The sequence below is a fragment of the Leucoraja erinacea genome, chromosome 3, assembly GCF_028641065.1.
Source record: "Leucoraja erinacea ecotype New England chromosome 3, Leri_hhj_1, whole genome shotgun sequence".
NCBI classification, from domain to species: domain Eukaryota; kingdom Metazoa; phylum Chordata; class Chondrichthyes; order Rajiformes; family Rajidae; genus Leucoraja; species Leucoraja erinaceus.
Genome location: NC_073379.1, coordinates 12,844,916 through 12,862,073, shown reverse-complemented (window position 1 = coordinate 12,862,073; position 17,158 = coordinate 12,844,916). Strand labels below are relative to the sequence as shown.

General features: G+C 44.3%; 1 protein-coding gene across 1 annotated transcript in view; it reads left to right on the top strand.

The window, feature by feature from the left end:
* The window catches only part of LOC129695298 (uncharacterized), a 97,509-nt gene that overhangs the window by 62,535 nt on the left and 17,816 nt on the right, over positions 1-17,158 (top strand). Inside the window, 1 exon segment of the mRNA XM_055632120.1 lies at positions 11,940-12,036. Within this exon segment, the coding sequence (XP_055488095.1) occupies positions 11,940-12,036 (97 nt within the window).

Genomic DNA, 17,158 nt, shown 5'->3' with positions numbered 1-17,158 from the left:
TTCAACCCTCACCCTGAACACCGGCGTTCTACAGGGCTGTGTGCTGAGCCCCCTCCTCTACTCCCTCTTCACCTACGACTGCACACCTGTATATGGTACTAACACCATCATCAAATATGCAGATGGTACAACGGCAATTGGCCTCATCAGCAACAATGATGAGTCGGCCTATAGGGAGGAGGTCCAGCTCCTAGCAGCATGGTGCACTGACAACAACCTGGCCCTTAACTCCAAGAAGACCAAGAAGCTCATTGTAGACTTCAGGAAGTCTAGGGGCGGCACGCTCACCCCCATTCATATTAACGGGACGGAGGTGGAACGTGGCTCAAGCTTCAGGTTTCTGGGGATCAACATCTCTGATGTTGGACCCACAACACTTCAACTCTGGTCAAGAAGGCTCACCAGCATCTCTTCTTCCTGAGGAGACTAAAGAAGGTCCATCTGTCTCCTCAGATTCTGGTGAACTTCTACCGCTGCACCATTGAGAGCATCCTTACCAACTGTACCACAGTATGGTATGGCAACTGCTCAGTCTCAGACCGGAAAGCACTGCAGAGGGTGGTGAAAACTGCTCAACGCATCACCGGTTCCTTACTCCTCTCCATTGAGTCTGTCTAAAGCAAGCAATGTCTGCGGAGGGCGCTCAGCATCGCCAAGGACTGCTCTCACCCCAGCCACAGTCTGTTTACCCTCCACCTATCCGGGAGGCGCTACTGGTCTCTCCGTTGCCGGACCAGCAGGTCCAGGAACAGCTTCTTCCTTGCGACTGTTACACTACTTAATTCTGCACCTTGGTGATTGCCAGTCACCCCCCCCCCCGGACACTCCTCCCCCCAGAAAAATTGCACTACTACTACTGTATGTACGTATATATATTTATTGCTCATTGTTCTATGTTCGCTCTTCTGGGGAGATGCTAACTGCATTTTGTTGTCTCCGTACTGTACACTGCACAATGACAATAAAGATTGAATCTGAATCTGATTTGTAATGTTTCGTAAGAAGTATTAGAAACTAAAGTTACGGATGAAAAGGAGTGCTTACGAATTCTGGTGAAGTACACAAGGGGAAGTGTTAAAGTACTTGTCAAACTGAGCCAGGCCGCCATGGCTATAAAAAGGCGAGAAGATTACTTAAAGAATGTTTTGGGAATGAACAGAGGATTGCCAATGCATACATGGAGAAGACCCATGCTTGGAAAGGAATCGAGCCGGAAGATGGGGAGGCATTGAGTGATTATACAATATTTCTGAGAGATTGTTGCAGCTTGATGAAAAATCTTGGCTACATGGAAGAAATGAATCTTGCGATTAATACTAGAATAATCATTAGCAAGCTGCCCAGAAGAAGGAGAGATGAAGCAGGCGGAATATTCGATAGGATGAACCAAGTAGCCAGGCTACCAGACCTGGTGTATTTCTTTGAAAAGGAAGTACGGTACATGTTAGAGCCACACTATGGGGCTATTGAAGATCACAAACCACTTGCAACTAACAAAGGTTCTACCTTTACCAAAACTAAAGGAAAATCAGGACCTAAGATAAGCAATTTTGCTACCACTATAATACCTATGGAGACGACAGGTGGAGCCAAAGAAGATGTGTCAACTATTAAGAAGAAGGGATTTTTCAGTTATGTGATGAAGTGGGTCACATCATAAGATGGTGTCGAAGATTCAAAGCCAAGAAATATGATGAGAAGATGGACTTCTTTAAAAAAAAGGGATTTGCTATGGATGTCTGAGAAGGGGGCACATGATAAAAAAAAACTAAGAGCCCAATAATTTGTGACAAGTGTAAGCAGAATCATCCTGATGTGCTTCACCCTGTATAAAGGAAGCCGGACCATACAGAGCAGGAAGTGGAGACAGCTGTTAGTGATGCTGTCACCTCGTCTCAAGTATTGCTCATCTTGTGGCCGGGGTAGAAGCATGCATTTTCTCTTACCAGTACAGGTGAGGAATAGAGCCACGAATGTAGTGTTGCAAACATGCATTTTTGGACCACGTATAGCACTATAGTTCTTAAACACTTCAAAAATGCAAACCAAACGCTTTATGACATTTGTAGCGAACAGAGTCTCTTTTGTATTAGTACCTACTAATGTTTCACAATGGAAATATGTTAACACAAAAGAAAATTCTGCGGACGAAGAATCAACTGAATCGAGATGATGGAGAACTCTGCTATATTCCGCACCATGGGGTGTATCACTCAAAGAAAGGGACATTGAGGGTTGTCTTTGACTGTGCTGCAGTCTTTAAAGGAACATCTAGAGGATTGACAGAAAATGACCATGTTTTAAGGATGAGGAATATCACTCAGGATATGATTGATTAATGAATGCCGAAATGGTACAGCAAATTGCTTTTTAAGCAACAAGAGATGGCCAAAGCTTGAACTCATTTGAAATCTCTGCTAATGATCCGGAAATTAAACAAAATATTACGGTGAATGTGATTGCTAAAGATTCATATGACACCGTGAACAATTTAATTACCCACTTTTCATCATGGAATAAATTGATAACTGCGGTATCCTGGTTTCTTAAATTGAAAACAAGGTTATTGCTGTCGGCTCGGAAAAGGAGACAAATTACAGAAAGTATCCTGGAAGAGAATCCTGATATACGAAAAGAAAAGGTTGAAAGCCAGTTGCAAGTTTTTGAAACTTCATATGGCGTACAGGGTTTACGTCTTGATAATCTCCTTAAGGTGGAAAATGCCATCATCTCCTTCTGTCAAAGACAGAAATACAAGGAAGAAATATTAACATTGGAAGCTGGGGTACATGGGGTAAAAAGAAACAGTCGGTTGTACAAACTTGACCCAGTATTGGAGGAAGGTCTTCTGAGGATGGGCGGTCACCTAAATAAATTGGCAATGTCCGAAGAAGCTAAACGTCCTATCCTTCTCTCAAAGGACTTTTACATAACGACACTATTATTACCACATATTCATGAACGGATTGGACATGGAGGAAGAAATTATATGTTATCCCAACTTTGTAAAAAATATTGGGTTATCACAGCTAATTCCGCCGCAAGAAAGATAATAGATTGTATTATGTGTAGACGACAGCGTGGGAAATTTGGTATACAGAAGGTGGCAGGTTTGCCTCTGGAGGATCACTCTGGATAAACCTCCGTTCACAGATGTGGGGGAGAAAATGGGATTGCATAGAACAAGTGTCTTTGCTCAGCGCAGAATTGTTGGGCCGAAGGGTCTGTTTCTATTATGTATATCTAACTAACTATCTAACTCTAACTAACTTCTACTTAATTTTACAACCCTGAATAACCCCTATCAATCACGAGGGATTATGCCTTTGCCAAGACTATCATTATTTGTAACTTGCCCTTGAAACTTGCAATTCAACACCCTACCTTGCTGCAGAAGGTCAGTTCGATCAAACTGATGTGGCAGGTGTCGATTTGTTACAGTCTACATTTGTACTTTTTTAAGGTTGTTAGCATCAAGATTTCATGAGCCTTTGAATAAGCCATTGCATCCAACCATGCGTTGCAACCACATGCTAACAAACCAGGCCTCGGGAATTTCCCCTAGGCCAGAACATTATGCAAAACTTTGAGTACGTAGTTGTTTGCATGGTAGTGCCCTTGGCAATCAGGTAAATGAAGCATGGGGAATAAAGCAAACTAGTTTAATACCTAATATTTGACAAACTCAATCATTTTATTAGATCCAAACTATTGAAAAGCATTTTCATTCAGCGCCAATGGCCTCAGCTTTTTTAGAGCTCCTTGGTAGCACATTCTTTGCAACTACCTTATTTTCAAAATGTAATCAACCTCGCCACATCCACAGAGTTCAAATCTGTTGACTAGGTTTTGAACAAGGATTTAATAAAGCCTGGAGCTAAGCTGGTTTTCACATAATGATGATATAAACAAATAGGTAAAAACTGAATAAATCATAAACAAGAATAGCTGACGTTTTGGGTTGAGACCCTTCTTCAGACTGAGAGTCTGGTGCTCAGTATAAAGAAGGGTCTTGACTCGAAATGTTACCTATTCCTTTTCTCCAGAGATGGTGCCTGACCCGGTGAGCTTCTCCAGCATTTTGCGTCTATCGAGGGTTATTTAAATCAGTTTCTGATCCTTCTGCATGCTATGCCCTTTAATCGGTCAGCCTTTCAAGTAGCTATAGTAGTCAGTGTAGTAATAGTTGTCGAGGAAATTGAGTTAAAGGAAAAACTGAGACTTCGATTTCGCTTCAAGAGGCTTTATTGCATGATATCATGGAGAGATGGCGGCAGTTAACTGCTCACCAGTTCCCTGTTTTTGCAGCAGAATTAGCCGATAGGTATACAGTGCAGTAAACAACTTTTTTCTTGGTTAGATATAACTATACAAAAATATACTTTGTCCTTGGCTATATATTTCCCTGTCATTACTATCTACTACATGGTTATTAATTATTTCATTAATCATAATGATCTTTTCATTTATGTTAATCTTATTCAACAACGGATGGTTAAATCAAGTCAAACATAATACAAGGACACCCTTACACTACACTCCACCCCTTATCAGACCGGGCTACTGCCCCCTCCCTGAGCCAACCTTAAGCCACATTGTCTGCAACATTTCTGCAATCACGCTACCCAATTTTATTTTACCAATATTCCCATTTCCTGATAGGGATCCCGTTAAAGGGTTTCTCTTAGACCAACTTTGTGAAAAACGTTGTTTTGCGTGCGATCCTGTCAAATCATACCACAAATAGGAGAGAGACACAAAAGGCTGGAGTAACTCAGCGGGATTGGCAGCATCTCTGGAGAGGAATGGGTGACCCTTGAAGGATCTCAGCCCGAAACATCACCCATTCCCTCTCTCCAGAGATGCTGCCTGTCCCACTGAATTACTCCAGTTTTTTGTGTCTATCCTTGGTTTAAACCAGAATCTGCAGTTCCTTCCTACACACACCATCCATTGGGTACATCAAACCATACAACAGTCAGAGCAAAGAGAAAAGTGAACAAAATGCAGAATATAGTGTTGCAGCTGCAGAGAAAGTGCAGATATGCCTCCCATAATTTGATATATTTCTAACAGGACACCTGTCAGACTAACTCTCCAGTAAAAACGATCCGTTTATCTAACTTCCTGGCATCTAAGCAAGTTCTAGTAGTTAATTATGAATTTTACAGTTTTAATAAAGACTAGATTAAGAAAGACCGCGCCATCCAGTTGGTAGGCCGCGAGTGGGGGGGGTGGGGCGGGGGGGGAAGATGCGACTCAGAGAAAATACGCATCTCGACCAGGTAAGTGACTGGGAAACGGTTTCCCCCTTTTCCCCCCCACCTCCCCCACATAAAAAAGACTAAGAAATCTTTAAAACATACTTGTGACATACTAAAAATAACAGAAAAAGGTGAAAGGGCGGACAGCTGCTTTCGAGGCTGCCACACTCGATGGTGCCACCCTGCATTTTGGGGGGCAGGAGACAGCGAGGGGGACCAGAGGGGAAGGGGGCTGGAGCTGGTGGTGCGTTTGGGACTCACAGTGGGCACTGGTCGCTGGACGTTCTACGCCGGGTTCAGATTCTCCGATTTCCATTTGGCGACATCTCCCAGGCCGGGCCGGGCCGCATCCAGTCCCTCCGAAAATTGTGTCCGGTTGGAGACCTCCACCGGCCATCTAGGACATCCCTCAGCTCCAATAAAGACGCGATGGCGCAGGAAGGGCCGGGCCGTTCCGCGGAGTGACAGGAGAAAAGACAAATCCACACGACGTTAACTGGCAGGAGAGGAGATCGATCAGCGCCCGCGCGATTTTAAAGATTTTTAAAACTCACTAACCTTTACAATAGACCACCAATCGGAACGAAACTTGGTGCACTAGCAGCACAGGAGAACGGTGAGGGAGCTGGCGAAAAATCGTGCTATCGCGTACCGTTTTTGCGCAAATAGAAAGACCGCGCAAACCGGAAAAGCACAAGATCATAGTTTTAGTTATGTCTAGATAGATGGAAAGGAGAGATAGGGAGTTTAGTCACATGGTGTCAAGATAACAATGGCTCTTTAAATGTCAGCAAGATGAAGGAGCTAGTTATTGAGTGCAGGAAATGAGATGGTGCATATGCCACAGTCAGCATCAATAGTGCTGATGTGGAGATGGTCAAGAGTTTCAAGTTCCCGGGCATAAATATCAGCAAAACATCTGCTGGGGACCAACTACATTGAAGCTGCGGCCCAGAAAGCACACCAGAAAGTCTCCAGTTCCCCAGAAGACTAAGGAATTTTGGGATGTCTCCAGCAGCTCTTACCAACTTCCACAAATGTATTGTAGAAGGCTTCCTACTGTCATGCATCATGGGTCTGTTTGGCAACAACTCTGCCCAAGACAGATAGTATGATATAAAAGTTAGTGGTTTTGCAGATAGTGAAGAAGGTTGTGAACAATTGCAGCAGGAACTGGATTGATTGGCCAGGTGGGCGGAGGGATGGTTTAATGGAATTTAATACAGAGAAGTGTGAAGTGTTGCATTTTGGGAGGTCAAACAAGGGCAAGACCTACACAGTAAATGGTAGCCCCTGAGGTGTTGTAGAGCAGAGGGATTGAGGAGTACAAGTGCATGGTTCCTTGAAGGTAGATAAGGTGGTCAAAAAGGCTTTTGGCACTTTGCACTTCACCAGTCAGAGTATTGAGTATAGAAGTTGGGAGATCATGTTGCAGATGTTTAAGACGTTGGTGAGACCGCATTTAGAATATTGTGTTCAGTTCTGGGCACCATGTTATAGGAAAGATATTGTTAAGCTTGAAAGGGTTCAGAAAAGATTTACCAGGATGTTGCCAGGACTAGAGGGTGTGAGCTATAGGGAGAGATTGAGTAGGCTGGGGTTCTTCCATGGAGAGCAGGAGGATGAGGGGAAATCTTTTAGAATGAATGATGAATGAACGTTTATTGGCCAAGTATTCACATACAAGGAATTTGCCTTGGTGCTCCGCTCGCAAGTGGCAACATGACATACATGACTGTTAGGAATGACACATAAAACATTAAACAATTAGTATTAAAACAATATTGATTAAACACATGAATTAAATAAAATACCAGAGCAAAAGGAGGCTATAGATTTTTGGTTATTGAGTAGAGCTACTACTCGTGGTAAAAAGGCTGCTTTTATGTCTGGCTTGCAGCTTTGACAATCCGGAGTCGCCTTTCAGCAGGAAGTGATTCAAAGAGTTCGTGGCCATGGTGAGAAGGGTCACCCTAAGAAATGTACAAGATCATGGGAAGAATAGATTGGGTAGATGCACAGAGTCTCTTGCCCAGAGTGGGGGAATCGAGGACCAGAGGACATAGGTTCAGGTGAAATGGAAAAAAATTAATAGGAATCTGAGGGATAACTTTTTCACACAATGGGTGGTGGGTGTATGGATTCAAAATTCAAGAGAGTTTATTGTCATGTGGCCCAGATAGTACAATTAAATTCTTGCTTTGCTTCAACACAACAGAATATAATAGGCATAAATAAGGCGGTGAAATTGTTTCGCAGCCATAGGACTACTGCTAAGAGTTCTTCTCTATGTTGAGTACCTGATTCATGTAGGAGGTGGGCTGTGGATGCATAGGCAGGTCGCCATTGTATCAGGACTGCTCAGAACTCCTCTCTGGATGGCACAGAACAGAACAGATCAATGGGACCATATACCAATGAATATATAAATATACACACATAAATAAGCAGATAAAGTGCAATGGGCTATTAATGATCAGAGTTTTGTTTGAGTTGAGTTTAATAGCCTGATGGCTGTGGGGAAGCAGCTGTTCCTGAACCTGGATGTTGCAGATTTCAGGCTCCTGTACCTTCTACCTGAAGGCAGCGGGGAGATGAGTGAGTGGCCAGGATGGTGTTGATCCTTGATGATGCTGGCAGCCTTTTTGAGGCAGCGACTGCGATAGATCCCCTCGTAGGGAGGTCAGAGCCGATGATGGACTGGGCAGTGTTTACTACTTTTTGCAGTCTTTTCTGCTCCTGGGTGCTCAAGTTGCCAAACTAAGCCATGATGCAACCGGTCAGCATGCTCTCTACTGTGCACCTGTAGTAGTTCGAGAGAGTCCTCCTTGACATACCGACTCTCCGTAATCTCAAGAAGTAGAGGCACTGATGAGCTTTCTTTATAATTGCATCAGTGTCCTCGGACCAGGAGAGATCTTCAGAGATATGCATGCCCAGGAAATTGAAGATCTTTACCCTCTCCACCATCGACCTGGTGTTATCAATGGGGCTATGTGTCCCCATCCTACCCCTTCCGAAGTCCACAATCAGTTTTTTGGTTTTGCTGGTGTTGAGGGCCAGGTTATTGTGCTGGCACCATTGGGTCAAACGGTCGATCTCACTTCTATACTCTGACTCATCTCCATCAATGATACGTCCCACAACAGTGGTGTCATCAGCGAACTTGATGATGGAGTTCGCACTATGACCGGCTACGCAGTCATGAGTATAGCAGGTGGCTGAGTACACAGCCTTGAGAGGAAGCTCCAGTTTGAATTTCTTGAACGCCTCCCCCACATCATGGCGTCCCAGTTCATCGTAGGGTGGAGGTTTCATTGCTGCATCGACGTTGTGGAGGCCGCCATCTTGTGTTGTTAGGCGGGTGCACAAAAAAAATCAATTTCTCTGCAGCTGCTGTTCCTAATTCCCAATAGCGATTCACAATAGCGCGGTTTTTTTTACGCGAAAGTCATCAATACGACCCAACAGTTTTTGGTCTGTGAATCCTGATAATAACGCGTGACACAATTCATGTTGTTTCAGTTTGCCTTACTGTACTCCTTTATTCAGCTGCTTTGTCTGTGTGGCGTAGTGATACTAAAAGTGCTTACATACCTAATCACAGTGTGTGTGTGTGTGGTGAGTGTGCCTGATACAAAGTAGTGCAGGAGGTTGGGACTGCTACAATGAATATGTAGCATATGTAACAAAAGGGTTCAGAAAAGATTTCCAGGATGCCAGGATTGCAGAGAGATGTTCGCAGCAGGAGATCCTTTTTAGAATTCCGAGAGTTTTTTGGTAACCAGCTTGGAGGGGATGATTGTATTAAATGCCGAGCTGTAGTCAATGAATAACAGCCTGACATATGAGTTTTTGTTGTCAAAGTGGTCCAGAGCGGAATGGAGAGCCAGCGAGATCGCATCCACGGTTGATCTGTTGTGGCGGTACGTGAACTGCAGTGGGTCGAGGTTTTTGTCGAGGTAGGAGTTGATTTGCTCCATGATCAACCTCTCAAAGCACTTCATCACCACCGGCGTTAGTGCCACTGGTCGATAGTCGTTGAGGCACGTCACCTTGCTCTTCTTGGGCACCGGCATTATTGATGCCCTTTTAAAGCAGGTGGGAACCTCAGACCTCAGAAGTGAGAGGTTGAAAATGTCCTTAAAAATTCCAGCCAGTTGGTCCGCACAGGTTTTTAGAACACGACCGAGTATACCATCAGGTCCAGGCGCTTTCCGAGGGTTAGAAACATAGAAATTAGGTGCAGGAGTAGGCCATTCGGCCCTTCGAGCCTGCACCGCCATTCAATATGATCATGGCTGATCATCCAACTCAGTATCCCGTACCTGCCTTCTCTCCATACCCCCTGATCCCCTTAGCCAGAGGTTCACCCCTCTGAAGGATTTTCTGACGTTGACCTCTGTGACCGTGACCGAAATACCATCACAGCGAATGGGGGCTCGGGAAGGCACATCAGTATTCTCCCTATCAAAGCGTGTGTAAAACGCATTGAGCTCGTCAGGGAGTGATGTTTCGCTGACATGTGAGCTGCCTCCTGATTTCACCTTGTAGGAGGTGATTGCATTCATGCCCTGCCACAGCTGTCGAATGGAGCTGGAACAAGCTGTCAGAGGAGATAGTTGACACTTGGACTATCCCATTGTTTAAGAAACATTTAGACGGGTACATGGATAGGACAGATGTCAAAGAGTGGGAGTAAACGGATCCTTTTCAGAATGGCAGGCAGTGACTAGTGGGGTACAGCAAGGCTCAGTGCTGGGACCCCAGCTATTTACAATATATATTAATGATTTGGATGAGGGAATTGAATGCAACATCTCCAAGTTTGCGGATGACACGAAGCTGGGGGGCAGTGTTAGCTGTGAGGAGGATGTTAGGAGGCTGTAAGGTGACTTGGATAGACTGGGTGAGTGGGCAAATGCATTGCAGATGCAGAATAATGTGGATAAATGTGAGGTTATCCACTTTGGTGGCAAAAACAGGAATGTAGACTATTATCTGAATGGTGGCCGATTAGGAAAAGGGGCGATGCAACAAGACCTGGGTGTCATGGTACACCAGTCATTGAAAGTAGGCATGCAGGTCCAGCAGGCAGTGAAGAAAGCGAATGGTATGTTAGCATTCATATCAAAAGGATTTGAGTATAGGAGCAGGGAGGATCTACTGCAGTTGTACAGGGTCTTGGTGAGACCACACCTGGAGTATTACGTACAGTTTTGGTGTCCTAATCTGAGGAAAGACATTCTTGCCATAGAGGGAGTACAGAGAAGGTTCACCAGACTGATTCCTGGGATGTCAGGACATTCATATGAAGAAAGACTGGATGGACTCGGCTTGTACTCGTTAGAATTTAGAAGATTGAGGGGGGATCTTATAGAAACTTACAAAATTCTTAAGGGGTTGGACAGGCTAGATGCAGGAAGATTGTTCCCGATGTTGGGGAAGTCCAGAACAAGGGGTCACAGTTTAAGGATAAGGGGGAAATCGTTTAGGACCGAGATGAGAAAAACATTTTCCACACAGAGAGTGGTGAATCTCTGGAATTCTCTGCCACAGAAGATAGTTGAGGCCAGTTCATTGGCTATATTTAAGAGGGAGTTAAATGTGGCCCTTGTGGCTAAAGGGATCAGGGGGTATGGAGAGAAGGCAGGTATGGGATACTGAGTTGGATGATCAGCCTTGATCATATTGAATGGCGGTGCAGGCTCGAAGGGCTGAATGGCTTACTCCTGCACCTAATTTCTATGTTTCTAGGTGGAGGGATATGGACCATGCACAGGCAAGTGGGACTAGTGTAGCTGGGACATTGGTGACTGGTGTGGGCAAGTTAGGCCGAAGTGTACACTGTATCACTCCGAGTCCATGACCATATATAACTGCAGCATGACATCTTTACACCTGTACTGCTATACTCCTCTAATAAAAAACATAATTCCATTTGTCTTCCTAATCAGTCTGAAAAAGGGTCTTGACCCGAAACATTGTCCGTCCACTCCCTCCACGGATGCTGCTTGCCCCGTAGAGTAGTCCAGTAGGTTTTGTTCTATCTGTCCTCCTTATCACTTTGTGCAGCTGCTTGTTGGGTTCATGTGACATGTGTACAGTGTAAATAGTTCTCCTTTCACAGGGTAAAATGTGTTAGATGACAACAACTGTCTTCTCGGAAGAAAATACCGCAGTTGGTTTTTAAAATAGGTCATGTAAAACAGGTATCAATGTTTCCACTTGTTGTTCTGGGTACACATTTGATGCACTGCAAATCATTTGAGGAACTGGCTGTGTGGCAGTGATGCAGGAAATTACAACACTTGGCATGTTTCAGAACAAATCATTACCATATATTTTTATTTGCTTTTACATCTTACCAGATTTCAGTTTAGATGGATTTTTTCCTCGCAAAGGGTGGTGAATCTTTACAATTCATGTCTCTCAAGGGTTGTGAAGGTTCAGTTAGTCAGTTTATTCTGAACAGAACTCAAAACATTTATGGATATTAAGAGAATCAAATGTTATTGTCACATCTCACATTTCCAACATATCAAAATCAGTCTATAAAGCCTTACACCTTTTTATGGGTTTCCTATAACATGCCCAATAAATAACTAAGTAGATAATTGTCAGCAAACTACATCGTCATATTCAATAATGGAATCAATTTGTTTGTTCCAACAGCTCAACTTGTACTGGAATTGTTACAGATACGGGCTGTGTTAAATGAAATACTTACCAAACATAAAGTTGAAAAGGAAGATCTTGTTAAAAAATTTAGGTAAGTTTCAAACATCGAACCTAGAACAGTACAGGAAGGAAAAGGCCTGTGTCAATTTAAACTAATCATAAGCTGCCTGTACATGGTCTATCTTCCTCGAACTCTTGCTTGCACACGTACCTGTCTAAATGGCTTTTAAATGTTGCCATCATATCTGCTTCTAGCACCTCCCCTGGCAGCATATTCCATCACTTTCTGTAATCATTATTCGACTCGCAAACACCCTGTAAAATTTTTCCCTCTCACCTTGAAGCTACGTATGTCCCCCGGTATGTCCTCTGGTATATAACATTTCCTTCTTGGGAAAAAGTCACTGATTGTCAGATCATTCCTTGGCCTTGACACTCCAGAGGAAAAAAAATCAAGTTTGTTGAATCTTTCTTCATAGCAAATACTCTTTAATCCAGGTATCCTGGTGAAACACTTTTGCATCCTCCCAAAAACATCCACATCCTTCCTGTGATGTGGCGATCAGAACAGCATGCATACACCAAATGGGGCCATTTACTGTATGCAGTTGCAACTGTGCAAACTGTATTGTACTGACTTTCCTCTTTTCAAACTCAATGTCCCGACTCATAAAGGCATCTATCATGAACTTTCTCTACCACCCTATCTACTTGCGTTGCCACTTTCATGGAGCCATGGACTTGCACCCCAAGATCCCTCTGAGCATCAATGCTCCTAAGGGCTTTGTTAATTACTGTATGCTTTTGTCTTACATTTGACCTCCTAAAATGCAATACCTCATGCTTGCCTGGATTAAACTCCATTTGCCATTTCTTAACATGAAACATAGAGCAGTACAGCACAGGAACAACTACTTCGACCCAAAATATCCATGCCAAACATGATGCCAAATTGAATTAATCTACTCTGCATGATCCATATGCCTCCATTCCTTGTATATCAATATGCCTATCTAAAAACCTCCTAATCTTTCATGTAACGGGGTGACCACAACTACACACAATAGTAACTATTTCAACATCCATATTTCCAACCCATCTGGATTCAGCTGTTGTTTGATAAACTTCCTCACTATCTAGTGCTCTGTCAATTTTTGTGTCATCTGCAGACTTGCTGATCAGCCAACCTACATTTTCACCCAAATTATTTATATATATATATATATAATATATATCACAAACATCAGTGGTCCCAGCACTGATCCCTGCAGAACATCACAAACGTCTGGTAAGAATAACAATCCACCACCAATCCCCTGACCGAGCTAATTTTGAGTCCAATCTACCAAGGCTCCATGGATCCCTTTTGCCTTAATCCTCTAGATCAGCCTACCATGAAGAACCTTGTCAAATGCCCAACTAAATGCACGCAACATCTACTGTCCTACCCGCTTCAATCATCTTTGTCACTTCCTCAAAATGTGAACAGGGAACACCTCTGGTTTGAGCCAAGCAGCCTCCCCTTGTGGTTTAACCTGATCAATCATGGTAAATGGATGCTGCATCCTGGCAGCGGTGGAAGGTGAAGGGTAAAGTTGATGGCTGTGAACAGACTACCGGACTCACCTCCCGCATCCCTGGAAAGCTCCTTAAGATTCTGTGGTGGTACGGGCCTGCAGTGGCTGCATAGAGCCGACGGCATCTCACTGAGCCAGGCTGATCCCTGGGACCCCAAATCAGTTATGCCAGAACACCAGGCCTTAAAGTGAGAAATATAAAATATGCGCATCTCCATAGGCTTACATCAGACATTTCAGAGACTTGGAAGTTGGAACATGATGATTCTGCATGCTGTTCCAGAAGAGCATCTTTTGTATTCATGTATGGCATGGCATATAGAACAAGCATTTCACTGCACAGGTACGTGTGCATGTGCATTAAATAAGACAGGTACTCTGTGCATGTGCAGTAAATAAACCATTGACCTATTCAACCGTTGGTACATCAAGAGCAATGCTCTTTGATAAGGCCCCAGCAATCTCCTTTCTTGATTCTCAATACCTGGTATAGATCCTGTGGGGACTTATCCAACTCCGCGTCCTTCAAAAGACTCAACACCTCCTCTTTCTTGTTTTCATCATTTGTCTGCATCCTTTTCCCTGGCCTCACTATTCTCCAGTATGAATGTGGTAATTAATCTTACACATTTATTCTGACAATGTAAAATGCCCTTCTTTGTCCTAGAGGCCCTATTCTCTCTCTCAAGTTACCCTCTAGTGTTTACATAATGTATAAAATGCCGAGGGATTCTCCTTAATCTTACTTGCCAAGGATATAATGTTGGCTCTCTCAGCCCTATTGATTCCCTGTTTAAGTTCTTCCTTGCTTCTTTATATTCCTCAAGTGCTCTGTCCAATTTGAGCTTCCTAAACCCTTTCCATGCTTTATTTTTCTTTTTGTCTAAAATTGCAGTCTCCCTCATCCTGCCATCCTTGTCTTTCTTTCTTCATAAATACATATTAGTCCTGAATTCAGACCAACTGACATTTAAACAACTCTCGCATCACCTATTTCTTTTCTCCAGAGATGCTGTCTGACCCGCTGAGTTACCCCAGAATTTTGTGTCTATCTCAGGTATCAGATGTGGACTAAGCCAATAACATCAGCTCCCAATCTGCTGTCACCAACTCCTGCCGAGTACTATGTAATTAGCCATTCCCCAATCTGAAGAAGGGTTTCGGCCCGAAACGTTGCCTTTTCCTTCGCTCCATAGATGCTGCTGCACCCGCTGAGTTTATCCAGCTTTTTTGAGTACCCCCAATTTATCACCTTTCCCTGAGGTCCATAATTATCTGAAAACCTATGGTGTTATGGATATTGTCCCCAAACTGCTCTCCCATTGAAACTCCAATCAGTTGACCACCTCCCAATATGGCTCCTTTCCTTGTTGGCTTATTGACATACTCTTTCAAGAAACTCTTCTGGATACAGCAAACAATTTCTAACCCATCTGAGTCTTTGGCAGTAACAATAGAACAAAAAGCATTGAAAGTAAAATGTTAGATAATTGTGTCGCGTTCCATAATGGAACTGAAGTAATGGAATGATACTATCCTGCAAGATGTTAGAGTTTTAGAGATACAGCGCAGAAACAGGCCCACCTAGACCGCGTCGACCAGCGATCCCCGCACATTAACACTATCTTACACACACTAAGGCCAATTTACACATTCACCAAGCCAAGGTAGACAAAAATGCTGGCGAAACTCAGCGGGTGAGGCAGCATCTATGGAGCGAAGGAATGGGAGATCTTTTGGGTCGAGATCCTTCTTCAGACTGATGTGGAGGTTGGGGGGGGGGGGGTGGGGAAGAAGAAAGGAAGAGGCGGAGACAGTAGGCTGCGGGAGAGCTGGGAAGTGGAGGGGAAGGAGGGAGAAAAAAGGACTACCTGAAATTGGAGGTCAATGTTCATACCGCTGGAGTGTAAACTACCCAAACAAAATATGAGGTGCTGCTCCTCCAATTTACGGTGGGACTCACTCTGGCCATGGAGGATGCCCAAGATAGAATGGTCGGATTCAGAATAGGATGGGGAGTTGAAATGCTGGGCTGCCAGGAGATCAGGTTGGTTAGTGCGAACCGAGTGGAGGTGTTGGGCGAAGCAATCGTCAAGCCTACGTTTGGTCTCATCGATGTAGAGCAGCCCACACCTAGAGCAGCGGATGCAATAGATGAGGTTGGAGGAGGTGCAGGTGAACCTCTGCCTCACCTGGAACGACTGCTTAGGTCCTTGGATGGAGTCAAGGGGGGAGGTATTTCGTTGTCTCTGTACTGTACACTGACAATGACAATTAAAATTGAATCTGAATCTGAGGTAAAGCGGCAAGTATAGTATTTCCTGCAGTTGCGGGAGGGGTGGTTTGGGTGGGAAGGGACGAATTGTCCAGGGAGTTACGGAGGGAGTGGTCTCTGCAGAAAGCCGAAAGGGGAGGAGATGGGAAGACGTGGCCAGTGGTGGGATCCTGTTGGAGGTGGTGAAAATGCCGGAGGATTATCTGTTGTATGTGGCGGCTAGTGGGGTGGAAGTGAGGACGGGGGGGGGGGGGGGGGGGGGGGGGGGGGGGGGGGGGGGGGGGGGGGGGGGGGGGGGGGGGACTCTGTCCTTGTTACGAGTGGGGGGGGATGGGGAGTGACAGTGGAGTTACGGGATATAGAGGAGACCCTGGTGAGAGCCTCATCTATAGTCGAAGGGGGGGATCTTCCCTAAAGAATGAGGAAATTTCCGATGCCCTGGTTTTGAACACCTCAGCCTGGGTGCAGACAGCACCCATAGTCGGGATCGAACCCGGGTCTCCGGCGCTACGTGGTGTAAGGCTGCAACTCTACCGCTGCGCCACCGTGCCATGTTTAATTGAACGTGTCAAGGGTTTTTATAATGGATCACATGAGTGCCTCCAGACATCACCTCAAAACACTACAACAGGCTCTTTGGCTCACAGTGTCCTTGTTGGCTAGCGAGTACCTCAATATATTAAACCTGTTTGTTTGCGTTTGCGCACAGCCAATAGCATTACATTTTAATCACTCCACTAACTACTTCATCAATACTGTGTTTAAACTGTCCCTTTACTTTTCTCTAGTTTAGTTTAGAGATACAGCAAGGAAACTGACCCCTCGGCCCACTGAGTCCGCACCGTCCAGCGATCCCCGCACACTAGCACTTTCCTACACACTAGGCATAACTTACAATTTTTGACGAAACCAAACCAAAGGTAATGATTCAGCATCTTAGCCTCGATTGCATGTACCATTTGAATTTAATCTGCATTAAATTACTGATGCCATTTACCACAGAGGCAAGAAAGGAGATTGCAGGAGCCTTGACGAAGATCTTTACATCTTAGATTCATCTTAGATGAAAAACCATAGGCAAAGTCCCAGAAGACTGCAGCGTAGCTAATGTTGTTCCTGGTGGAGGAACTAATTCATTGTGGGGACATTAATTACTAATGTATAGGGGAGACCTGACAGAAGTACATAAAATTATGAGAGGCAGGGTAAACAGTCAGACCCGTTTTCCTTGGATAGAAATATCAAATGCTAGAATACATAGTTTTAAAGTGAGAGGTGCAAACTTTAAACGAGATGTACCAGGCAACTATGTTTACTAGGGTTGTGGGTGACTGGAACTTGCTGCCAGGACTGGTGGTGGA